Genomic DNA, 13,620 nt, shown 5'->3' on the forward strand with positions numbered 1-13,620 from the left:
AACAAAATTTGAGACCTGGATTTCAAATTTTCCGACAACAAAATTCGTTCTCATAAATTCCGATTGTGTGTACACAATAACGACACACAAAGTTCCACGCATGCTCTGAATCAAGTGAATCGAGTTACCACAACATCATTATCTTGTATTTTTTTTAACCTCAAGGAGGTTGGTTGGTGTTGGTGTCCCTTGTTAATTTGACATTGAAGGATGGTTCGAACTCATACAGGTGGATTTTGGTTGTGAGTTGGCCCCTCAACCCCTTATTTAGGGTCAGATAAATCATTTCTTCACAGATCAGGCATTGGCCCTCCTGAATTTCCTGCATTTTGCATGCAACCATGGAGGCAAAGGCCTCTTGAAGAGTGGGGATGGTTCTGAGGGCAGCATTAGCCTCCTGAATCAGCCCAAGCTCTGCCTCCCCCTTCCTGGGCCTTTTGGTTGGAAGGCGGAGGGGAGGGACAACCTCCTGGCTGCCACTTACCCCCACCGCCTCCTGGCTGCCACTTACCCCTGCCACCCCCTGGCTGCCACTTTCCCATGCCACCTCCTGGCTGCCACATTCCACAGCCTCCTTCTGGCTGCCACATTCCACAACCTCCTCATGGCTGAGGCTTTCCTGTGTATGAAAAAGGGACATAGTTTTAGTTTTTTATTCATCAATCACACACAATTTTCAGCTCATGACTGTTGCAAATTGAATGTTAACAAATATAAAAGGCTATCATTCTGACCCCAACATTTTTCATTCATGTCCCAAACATTGGCCACTACTGTCTATTGATATGTAAAACACTTTAATAAATCAGCAATTAGTGATTAATAATAACATCATTCATTTTACGACAAGAAAAATGTATAACAATGCTATACCTGGCTCAAGCTGGGCTCCTTCACTTCTTTCTGGCTGGAAGGCCCAGGTTGGATGCCGGAAGCCTCAGCTGGGATGGAAGGAAGCGTGGAAGAAATAATGGAAGGAAGGGTTGAGAATGATTGCCTGACTTCAGTCTGGTCTGACAGAAAATGCAGTCTGTCATAGTACCACAGGCTGGGGACATAAATGGCATCTGCTGCTGCTCCTGATCTCATGGAGTCCTGGACCTTATTGCGCTCCCTATTATAATTGCTCCTCATCACTCCAATTTTTGCTTTCAAATAGGGGATGGCTGATGTGGGGATCTGTGGCTTCATCAACTCCAGCAGTTTCTCCAGCGCTGCCTGCCTCTTTTGTTTATGATTATAATGCGGATGTTTCACTTGCCACAGACAGGGCAGCTCCCTGTACCTATCTATGAATAGGGGGAGGAAATTGTGATCATTGAAGCCATCCATTTTCTCTGCAAGACACAACACAAGACAAACCCTAATGTCAGGCTAAACTCTCCTAATCTTGTCCCAATATAGGCCTCAATCTAGAAGCAGTATGGGCCACTGATGCACAAGTTAAAATTTTACCTTTGTTAGAACAATCAACCCTTCTGCTACTCCATCCTCCGCTTACAGATCGAACGTACGACGCATGTGTGTTGCGCTTTATATACACTGTGCATGCTTGAAACTCCGCCAGCCCGAGACATTCTTTCTAGTCTATTCCCCACCCCTTGTCTTGCAGTGCAGTGGGAGAGCACATGGCGGAGAAAGAGCAAGTGCATACAGACAGCAACAGCAGCAACGACGAAAGGCAGGAGCCACAAACGCCCCGATCCCGGAGGAGATTTAATACCTCAAATTTGTCCTTTATAGAGATGGTGGAGATGGTGGACATATTGAAGAGGGCCAACTGTGATGGGAAGCATGGACCTTACCCAAACACAAATGCCAGAAAGGCCAAGATCATGGCTAAAGTTGTGAAAAGCCTGCACAGGAATTTTGGGGTACGACGATCCAAGGATCAATTGAGGAAACAATGGTCAGACCTGAAATTCAGTACAGAAAGATCAAGAGTTCTTCAAAAAAAGTAAGTAGTTGTCGTGTGTTCCTATTATTATTATTGAATCTTTTTTTTTGTTTTTGTTTTTTTAAATAAAGTTTTTATTGAAGGTATAAACAACAATAACAGGAGAAGAACAGGTGATATGTGAATGCAGACGCAGCCACTATCATAAACATGCTTATATAAAGATATTAATGTACAGAGTGGTATTTCAAGGCATACTTGTTATAACCTAGCACTCAGGTTTGTCTTTGTAAGCCAGTTAATATATCTTTTTCTTTTCATTTATTTTTTTATCTTCTTCTCTCTCTTGTGATCCCCTATCCTCTCAGCCCTCACTCCTATCCTCTGCTTTACACGAAATGTTTTGATTGTTATGTTGACAAATCTTTGTTTTTCAATTGTTTGAAGTATCTTATCCATATAAGGCGGGGGCGGGCCCGCCCCACAGACCAAACAAATGTGACACAGTTAACACACCACATGTTCTGCCTCAGGGAAATCCAGGCTATGTAATATAGATCTGCCTCTCTGAAAAATTGAGTTCTCTACACTGATCAGAAACAACATAGCCACCCTCCTAGTACTGAAGTCGTCTGCAAGTATAAACTGAGATCACACCCTAACAATGTCTTCCCCTACATTTATTTTCACGAGTCAATCACTCTGCTACCCACACTACGCATCTCCGCCTGTGTAAACCAATCCCCAGTTGATCCCGAATTTACACGGCAGGGCCAATGGTCTGACAGACTACACTACCTAATTCCTCTCTCTCGACAAGCCCGCACAGTGTCACTCAACCACTGGACCCATCCGGTACACACGTTTCTGTCAGACCCTCCAACTCTGACAGGTGAACGAATTCTCACCTGCCACCGGAACACCTCCCCTTCCCCCCCTAATTTCCATCTCACCCCCCACACACACAACACCACACAATCCAATCTAAATACCCCCACCCCACCACTCATCTCTCAACCACAACCTACACTACCTTAACCTGGATCTCTACCTTTTCCTTTGCTCCCTCCCTGCCACAGCTCTCCAAACCTATCTTGCTTGATCACCCGAAGGACACACAGACAGAAGTCAACGATGACCTCTACACCATCTAATTCAACCGCAACACCGTTTAAGATCATTTCACTTAACGCTAAGGGACTTAACATACCAGAAAAATGGTCCGAACTCCTCCTAGCCATGCACCGCGATAAGGCGGACATTATTTTCCTTCAGGAAACACATTTCTGCATGGACTCAACACCTAAACTATTATTATAATTATTACTTGCATGTTGCTCCATGTACTTTTCTTTACTGTTGTAAAGTTTAAAATAGCAACTTTCAGGTTCGTGGGCACAATAATTGTTCGTAGTAAACATCGTTCGTTCACCCACTAATACAATGTTTTTGGCAGATCCAGGTTAACTACATTTGTTCAGGCCTATTTGTAATAAAATAAGTTTAGTACACTGTTGTCTAGATGGGTTTGTACTAGAATGAAATGCAAACTTGATTCAGTTTAAGGAGAGGACACTCAGAAGATGTTTACACATCTGGATGCAGGAGCACTAGTGTGGGACACCAGAACACCCTTTTTAAGATGTCCTACACAGGTGCTCCAGTGGATACTAGGGGTGTCTCCATGTGTGAAAATTGTACAAAAAAGGTAATTATTACAGCTTTAGAAAGGGAAATAAATAATGTCTTTAGCTTGGAATTCTGCCAAAAAAAGACAATTGTACGACAGTTCCAAGCAATGTTTCATATTACTATTTCTCGCCTCAAATATTTGTGTGCTAAGCCTACCTTTTTTTATTCACACAGGGGAGAAACACCAGGGACCCCCCACCTCCTAAAGAAATCCCCACACCACAACCAGAAGATGTTGAGGAAGGAGAGTTTTATGAAGTGGGCAAAATAGTGACCACAACAGGTGAGTGTCTGAGAGCACAGCTTCAGGAAATAGATGGATGCTTGCATATTCATAATACATGTTGTGTTTTAGAATTTTAGGTGATGTGTATGTTGTGGAAGAAGAAACTCATTTCACAAGTGCAAGTGCACAGATCCCCAATCGGGGAGATCATGGTGTGCAATCGGGATAGAAGATCAAGGAAGACATCATGATGTTGCAAAAAGACTCAAAAACATCATTGATATTTTAGGCAGAATCTAAAACACATCTAAATTCTTCAATTTGTTGTTGTTTTGAACAGTTTTTAAACTTTTTGGAAGTATATTGAAAGCCAAGTTTTGAAGATGCACACAGTGGGGTTTATCTACTAAAGGCAAATCCACTTTGCACTGCAAGTGCACTTGAAAGTGCACTGAAAGTGTACTTGGAAGTGCAGTCGCTCTAAATCTAAGGGGAAGGTCTGAAATGAGTGGAAGCTCTGCTGATTTTATCATCCAATCATGTGCAAGCTAAAATGCTGTTTTTTTATTTCTTTGCATGTCCCCCTCGGATCTACAGCGACTTTACTTCCAGGGGCACTTGCAGTACAAAGTGGATTTTCCTTTAGTAAATAACCCCCAGTGCGTCAACATATGCTATCTGCCATCACGGGATATCAATGTACGTGTTTTGTGGGTGCAACCCCTTCCTCGCAACTCAAGTAGCTGAAAGGAAGGGGTTGCATCCCCGAAACAAGTCCATTGATCCCCATGATGGGAGCTAGCACATGTTGACATTAGGCATGGGATCAGGAGGGAAATCACCATTTTGACTCCCAATTTGTGTGCATCTTCAAGATTTGGCTTTTACAGGGGTGACATCACCCCATCTTATGAAGGCAAGATCAACACAGTTTGGACATACTAATGTCTCATATTGCCTTCAATTTATCAAAGTTGAACTTTGTAAGTTCCTGAGTTGTGTATGGTTTTAAACATGCCTGTTTACCACAAAAAAGGCTATTTTGTAATGTTAAGCGGCAAAATGTTATTTTAAAAATATATTTTGGTAAAAAAACCTTTTCTAATGCACATGTGAATGTGCACAGAGTAAAAAAATTCTAATCAACAATGTGTGGCTTCTTCTTTCAATACTAAATAGCATTTTATTTAGTGGGCTGGTGTTTACAGTGACAATGCAAGGCAACTCCACTTTGCACTACAAGTGCACTTTCAGTTTCAAGTGCACTTTTGCAGTGCACTTGTAGTGCAAAGTGGATTTGCCTTTAATAAATAACTCCCACAGTGCTTTTAAATTTGCCACAATCAGACCATTTTCATGACTCACAAAAATTAATTCATGGTGGTGAAAATTATGAATATTGTTATCATTAATACATTACATACATTAAAAACAAAAAAAAAGGTGTGTGTGTAGCAGACACACTACATAATAGTTTGCTGAAGAAGAGATTCTCACCTCATGTATCAAATTAATTACGTTTGCACTGTTGAAGAAAATGGCCAAAAAGAAAAGCCCATTGGATAACCTAGGAGACAGCTAAAAGAAACACAAGCAGTAAATCAAAGGAAATCTTAATTCAGTTTAACTAAAAAAATGTAGTTTTAAAATATTTAAGAAAGATTTTTTGGCATATCACTGGCCCCCCTACCCGCAAAGTACTCCATATATTTGATACAGACCTCGTGAGCGCTTTGAGGGAAAAGCCAGGACGGCCAGCTTCAAGCTCTGTCAGGGTTTGTTCATTAAGTCTGGCCTCAGGCCCAACTGAGGCAACATAGTTCATTGAATTTATCCTTAAATAGTTGTGGAGAATGCAGCATGCAAGGATTATATGGTTACGTATCTCCCTGTTGCCAAGTACCGCAATGTGGCGACTAGCCTCTGCTCGGGAGTGATGGCTTGCCGCATGCAGGTGTCCTGCCTGCTCATATAAGGGGACAGCAAAGCCAAAAAACGTTGAAAAACAGGGTCCGTCATCCGGAGATAATTCCTGAAATCATCAGGATTATTCTCACGGATCTCCCACAACAAAGGCATATGAGAGAATTGCTCACGCTGGAGTAACCAATTCTTTGCCCATGAACTCCTCCCCGCCCTGTTCATGGACTGGGCTTGGGTCAAAGTAAGAACCCCAACACCAAGCCCCTGCACAGCATAAACTCTACAACCAGTACATACCTGCAACATGGCTTCAAAACGGTCGGCTGGTCAGAATGAACTAACAGAACGCAATGAAAATCAGAAAGGCCTGAGAAGTGGACAAGAACACACTGAAAATCAAATACGTACTATAATAACACACACACTGAAAAACAAATGCGAACTGACTACACGCACTGAAAACCTGATACAAACCCACAAGCACAAACTGAAGAGCAGTAACGATCTGAAAAGCACGAGGCTGAAAAGCGGAATCGTCTCTCCCCAAACTTCTACTAGCACGAGATTACCAGAAGGAGCCCAAAGGGTGGTGCACTGGCTATTGAACTTCCCTTTCATGGTGCCATCGTACGTGTTATATGTCACCTCGTTCTTGATGTTCAGAATTTCACACAAGATTTGTGTGATCGTGTGTATGCAAGACAAGTTTGAGCCAACATCCGTCGGAAAAAAACTATGGATTTTGTTGTCGGAATGTGCGATTGTGTGTACACGGCATTACTGTACTAATGACACTGGCAGTGAAGGGGCTAACATCAGGGGTGATTAAAGAGTTAAATGTGTGCCTAGCCTGTGTTTGTGGGAGGTGCTTTTACTAGGGGAAGACATGGATCCATGTCCCTGCTTTGCTAGACACAGATTCCATGCCTTCCCTCCTACAAGAACGACCTCTCAGCTGTATGATCGACGAGTGCCGGTGGACATCGAGTCCGTCGTCCCCTCTGCTGGACTGCTTGCATTGGGGGCATTCAACAGGAGGGAGGGGCCAAGAGAGCCAGCAGGGACCTGAAAAAAGAGGGTCTGGGTTGCTCTGTGAAAAAACACTGCACAGTGCAGGTAAGTATAACATATTTGTTATTTAAAAAAAAAAAAGACTTTAGTATCACCTTAATCCTCTGCAGTAAAAAGGCTGTTTGATCCTGTATGCACATATCTTCCCCTTCTTGCATTGTCCCCAAAACATGTCTGGATAGGACAGAGTCAATGGAGTAAGTCTTTTTTTTTTTCTTGGGAGAGTGCATGTGATCAGCACAGAGCCAATCAACACAGAGGACAGACAGAGGGTCAGGGGTCCTGTATCCTGATAGGATTGCCAGTGCAGTATGAAAATTCCTCCTACAAGTTTTAACCAGACACTGATAGAAGTCACAAGACTGCTTTAATTGCTGATGAGAAAAAGCATATAGCAATTTATATTTACTAACATTATTATATAGTTACCGTATTTATCGGCGCATAACATGTGCCGGCGTATAACACGCACCCCAAGTTTAGGAGGGAAATTTAAGGAAAAAAACTTTTAGGAGGGAAGTATAAGGGGAAAAAAAAACTTTCATTTATATGCCCATCAGTGTCCATCTGCAGCCTTGTCAGTGTCATCTGCAGCCTTGTCCACCATTGCAGCCTTGTCATGCAGCCTTATGCAGCCTTGTCCACCATTGCAGCCTTGTCATGCAGTGTTATGCAGCCTTGTCCATCATTGCAGCCTTATGCAGCCTTGTCCACCATTGCAGCCTTATGCAGCCTTGTTCACCATTGCAGCCTTATGCAGCCTTGTCCACCATTGCAGCTTTATGCAGGCTTGCCCACCATTGCAGCCTTATGCAGCCATGTCCATCACTGCAGCCTTATGCAGCCATGTCCACCATTGCAGCCTTGTCTTTTATTTGTCTCTTTTTTTATTTTTTAAAAATGCCGCCGCCGAGATACAGAGCCGAATGTGTATCTTGGCAGCGCGTGGTAGTTCTCGGCAGCTTTCGGCCGCCTTCGAATGTTCTCAGTAGCTTTCGGCCACCGAGAGCGGCCGAAGGCAGCCGGAAGCCGCTGAGAAGAGCCGAAGGTGGGCAAAAGCTGTCGAGAATGGCCAAAAGTGGCCGAAAGCCACCGATAATGGCCGAAGGTGGCCGAAAGCCGCCTTGAAGACTCGAAGGCAGCTGAAAGCTGCCCAGAGGCTCAGAACTGCAGGGGATCGGTATATAACATGCACCCGCGATTTTCCCCTGCTTTTAAGGGGAAAAAAGTGCGTGTTATACGCCGATAAATAAGGTAAATAGCTAGTCAGGGTGAAAAAAGACACAAGTCCATCTAGTTCAACCTAAAAATAATAATAACACAACCCCATATACATAATCCTTCACCCACTTTGATCCAGAGGAAGGCGAAAAAACCCCAGCAAAGCAAGATCCAATTTTCCACAGATGGGGAAAAATTCCTTTGTGATCCCCCGAAAGGCAATCAGGTTTTCCTTGGATCAACTTTACCTATAACTGTTAGTACCCAGTTATACTATGTACATTTAGGAAAGAATCCAGGCCTTTTTTAAAGCAATCTACTGAGCTTGCCAGAACCACCTCTGGAGGGAGTCTATTCCACATTTTCACAGCTCTTACTGTGAAGAAACCTTTCTGTATTTGGAGATTAAATCTTTTTTTCCTCTAGACTTAAAGAGTGACCCCCTTGTCCTCTGCGATGACCTTAAAGTGAATAACTCAACACCAAGTTCACTATTCAAACAACTTATGTATTTGTACATGTTGATCATATCCCCCTTAATCTCCTCTTCTCAAGAGAGAATAAATTCAGTTCCTTTAATTTTTTCTCATAGCTGAGCTCCTCTATGCCTCTTATCAGTTTGGTTACCCTTCTCTGCACTTTCTCCAGTTCCCAATATCGTTTTTGAGAACTGGTGTCCAAAACTGACCTGCATATTCCAGATGCGGTCTTGTTAATGATTTGTACAGGGGCAATATTGCGTTTCCATGTTCTGTGGGAGACTAGATATAGTGAATGCCAGCTCCTGAGTTTAGTAACACTTTAAACTATTAAAACATTAGAACATACAATACTTACCTAATAGTCTCTGCTTCTGGTCTAGATGAAATACATCAGCAACAGCAGCTCCTGTGTGTGTGTAAGATCATTAGGTTCAGTTCTGTATTTACTTCTTGGAAACTCCCCTTTATATAACATTATAGTCCTCAAATATGAGTTTCTGACCCAATTAGTAGGGACAGGAAGTACCTGTCTGTAACCAACAAACTCTGTGGTAATTACAAGCTAAAGCTATTTACAAATACAGACAGTAAAGGGCAACAGACCCCCGTACATGTAATAAATTCACTTAGTATAAAAGAAATGTTGAGAAATATTCAGATGTTATTAGGCTGAATCCATGTACTTTCTTTATGACAAAGCTGTATTTTCAAACTGTAAGAACTTGTTTCCATAATGCCATTTTCCCCTCAGACATTACCATGATGCCTTCCCATGACATCTGCAGTCCTGGTGTCCAGTCCTTCACCTTGGTCTCAGCTGACAACAATATGGAGGTGCCTTGCAGTCTGGTGCCTGGGGTCCAAGGTAATATAAAAATATATAGTATGAAGCAAGTGGGTAATATAAAGAGAAAATATTGTGTTTTTTAAATTTTATTTCAGGATTATTATTGTTATACAGGATTTATATAGCGTTATCAGTTTGTTACAGTTTGATACAATTGTAATACATTTCAATTCAAGAGGGTTCAGATCGCTCTACTCGAGGGAGCTTACAATCTAAAAAGAAGGGTCAAGTGATACAAAAAATAATAACTCAGTGGAATCAGCTTATAGAGCAGGGATATGCAATTAGCGGACCTCCAGCTGTTGCAGAACTACAAGTCCCATGTGGCATAGCAAGACTCTGACAGCCACAAGCATGACACCCAGAGGCAGAAGCATGATGGGACTTGTAGTTTTGCAACAGCTGGAGGTCCACTAATTCCTGCACATATTCCTGTTATAGAGCAAAAAAAGGAAAAGCTTAGGCCTCATGCACACAGGGCGTTAGAAAAAACGAGCTGCAAAGCCACGACCAATGCCAGGAAAAAGCGGCTGTAAAAACTAGCTTTTTGCATTAACGTTATTGCATGTTTAGCCACACTAGCTTTTTAGCAGTGTTTCTTTGCCTCTATTCAAAATCAATGGTTCCCTATGAGAGCCCCTTGATTTGAATACAAGTCGCACCACAAGTCGGATCATGATGATCCAACTTGTGGTGCGGCTTGTGCGCTGAGGATTTTGAAGTGGAACCCTTGCCAAAATGGAAAAAAAAAACTGGTGTGGGGTTCCCCCCAAGAGCATACCAGAATCTGGTATGGAATTTAAGGGAAATACACAAGGAGAACAGCACCATCTAAGTCCAGCATTATTAAGACATTTTACTCCATAAAAGACAATTGGTAATTCACAAGATGTATGAGATGTCAGCACATGTGGGATTAATAATGTGATTCATCCGCTCATGGGGAAGACGATCTTCTCACTGTTAAAGAGGCAGCTTATGGGTCCAGGAATGCCAGTGGTTCCCAGAGCTTTCAGCCACTCAGAATGGCTCACAGACAGTGGTGTACGTCACTACTGGTTGTAGAGAGAGTGCAGGGAGGAGCGTGCGTTCGGAGCATGCGTGCTCCTTCATCAGGCTATGACTGTGGCCATTTTGGAGAAGGTATAAAGTCTGTTGTGGTTAGCACTAACCAGGCATTACCTTGGCAACTTTTCAAGGTGGTAATTAGTGGATCACGGGGCACTGGTGTGTCAGATTAACTATTAAGGTAACCTAATCAAAAATTACTGCTGTTGTTCCGGCGCTCAGACTTATTTCTTTATACTTTTTATCCCCATTTATTTAGGTGCACTGCAAACCCAAGTGAATTTTCCCCCCTTGTGGGTTAAAAATTAATGTACAATGAATATTCGGGGTTTGCGCCTCCTTTTGTTATTCCCTCCTAAGTGAAAAATGTAATACCACTCACTTAAATGTAATCACTCAGTGCTCTCAACAAAAATCATTACACAAAATGAGATCTTACTATAGTGAAAAAAATCCTATATAATATAACCCATTTATATAACATTAAATCATAGTCCTTATAATGCAAAGATAATTTAAATCGGGTTCCGCTGTTTCAAATCAGTTCCCGTATTTCTTCAGTTGCATATTCCACAAGTGTCACCAAAGGAAAACAAACTCGTGCCACCACCACCTTAAAGAATGGCCACTCACCAGACTTTACCATATATTGACAGCTTCCTGACAACGCAATACTGCGAAAAGCGTAGAAGCTGTGGGAGACATTTTTTTCTTTAAAGGAATAGCCGGGGACAGGTTGGCTAAGTGAAGGGAGGAGAGTACCACCTGCGAAAGATCTTTGGCTTTCCCGATTTCATGCTGTTTTTATGGCTGGATAAGCTTGGTGTCAGCATATAGACACACTGAAATGTGACTGCAAATTTTTAAAAAGATTTTCTTAATTAAAAGCGAAACGGTTTTACACTATGTTGGTTTCATTTACCTTTGTATGACCTTATGGAAATTGAGGAATTACCAATAGGAGATTTGATTGAGGATTAGTTATCCGTTGAATGAACCAAAGGCTCAATATATGGTAAAATCTGGTGAGTGGCCATTTTTAAGGTGTTGGTAGCACGAGTTTGTTTTCCTTTGGTGACATTTGTGGAGTATGCAACAGAAGAGATACGGGAACTGATTTAAAACAGCGGAACCCGATTTAAATTATCTTTGCATTATAAGGACTATGATTTAATGTTATATAAATGGGTTATATTATATAGGATTTTTTCACTACAGTAAGATGTCATTTTGTGTAATGATTTTTTATTGAGAGCACTGAGTGATTACTTTTAAGTGATTGGTATTACATTTTTCACTTAGGAGGGAATAACAAAAGGAGACGCAAGCCCTGAATATTCATTGTACACTAAGGTAATCTAATAGCAATTCTGATAAAAAACGATTGTGTACTGGGTGGTTGCGAATGAAACAAGGTTTTACAATTATGATTAGAAACAATGAACTAATCAGTGAGTATTGAGACAATGATTATTGGCAATATATGGAGCGACTACAAAGAAGGGAAACTAAGCTAAAAAAGAGCCTGTAGGATATTAGTTATGAGGAAAGGTTGCGAGCACTGAACGCATTTTCTCTGGAGAAGAGACGCTTGAGAAGGGTTATGATTTCAATTTATAAATACCGTACTGGTGACCGCACAATAGGGATAAAACTTTTTAGCGGAAAGGAGTTTAACAAGCCACGTGGCCACTCATTAAAATTAGAAGAAAAGAGGTTTAACCTTAAACTACCTAGAGGGTTCTTTACTGTAAGAGCAGCAAGGATATGGAATTCCCTTCTACAGGCAGTGGTCTTAGCGGGGAGCATCGATAGTTTACAAAAACTATTAGATAAGCACCTGAACGACCGCACACTCCGTAAAAGGTTTGGGGAAAACAGGTGCCTAGTGGAAGCCAGGTCAGACCAATATAGTGTCCCCAAACATTTTCTCATTCACCACGAACACTCCTCCCTTGACCTGAAAGTAAACAAAGCAATTCCCAATAAATTCCCAGCAGCCGAACGCTTCAGGCGCCTTTACATGAGAGAATCCTACTGGATATACCTATTAGATACCCTTGCACTGGGTGGGCTGAATGAGGAACTAGAAATTAACCCTTTACATTAAATATTGGTCTAGATTAACACCATTTAACTTCTAATCTCATACACCATTCTTTCTTGTATAAATGTGTACTCTTATTTATATATACACAACATTTCTCCCTGGTATAAACATGCACCGCCATATATTATATATATTATGTTTGCCCTATTATAATCCTTCATTCGTTTTGACTAACAACCTTCATCATCAATCATTTTTAGGCATAAGGACCCTTGCGGTCTTATTCCTCTTTTTGATATCCGACAATTGTAAGTACCTAATGTACCTTACCCCTATTGTCAAATTGGTTATCCTCTATTACGTCACTTAATTTCCCTAATGATCCCGCCCCCCCTCCCCTTTCACCTTCCTAATTTCCTCCTCTTTCCCCTCTCTCCCTTATGCCTCTCTCTGTCCACATCCATTTCATGTAACTATATCCCGCATTTAATCCTATTTTTATTATTACCTTTTATTTTTATTTTAATTTCCAGTTCATCATTATTATTTTCGTCCTTATATTTAGTTTATTTTTATCTCCACCTTTATATACATATATATTGCCCATAATCATTGTCTCAATACTCACTGATTGGTTCATTGTTCCTAATCATAACTGCAAAAACCTTGTTTCAATCGCAACCACCCAGTACACAATCGTTTTTATCAGAATTGCTATTAGATTACCTTAACCACTTAAGCCCCGGACCAATTGTCAGCCTAAGGACCACAGGTCTTTTTACAATTTCGCACTGCACTGATTTAACTGGTAATTGCGCGGTCATGCAATGTTGTACCCAAACGAAATTTGTGTCCTTTTCTTCCCACAAATAGAGCTTTCTTTAGATGGTATTTGATTGCCTCTCAAAAGACTGAAAATTTTGAAAAAAAATATATATTTTCTACTTTTTGTTATAAGAAAAATTGAATAAACTCAATTTTAGTCATACATTTAGACCAAAATGTATTCAGCCACATGTCTTTAGTAAAAAAAATGTCAATAAGCGTATATTTGGTTTGCGCAAAAGTTATAGCGTCTACAAACTAGAGTACATTTTCTGGAATTTACACAGCTTTTAATTTATGACTGCCTATCGCATTTCT

The 13,620-nt window shown here is 41.2% G+C and overlaps 1 protein-coding gene across 1 annotated transcript in view; it reads left to right on the forward strand.

The window, feature by feature from the left end:
* Positions 1-13,620, forward strand: part of LOC143960991 (adhesion G protein-coupled receptor E3-like) — a 256,924-nt gene that overhangs the window by 189,024 nt on the left and 54,280 nt on the right. The window contains exon 8 of the mRNA XM_077470083.1: positions 9,264-9,377. Within this exon, the coding sequence (XP_077326209.1) occupies positions 9,264-9,377 (114 nt within the window). The remainder of the gene's footprint in view (positions 1-9,263; positions 9,378-13,620) is intronic.

This window comes from Lithobates pipiens, unplaced genomic scaffold, assembly GCF_037356315.1.
Source record: "Lithobates pipiens isolate NorthernLeopardFrog02 unplaced genomic scaffold, aLitPip1_a1.2 Scaffold_8, whole genome shotgun sequence".
Lineage (NCBI taxonomy): Eukaryota > Metazoa > Chordata > Amphibia > Anura > Ranidae > Lithobates > Lithobates pipiens.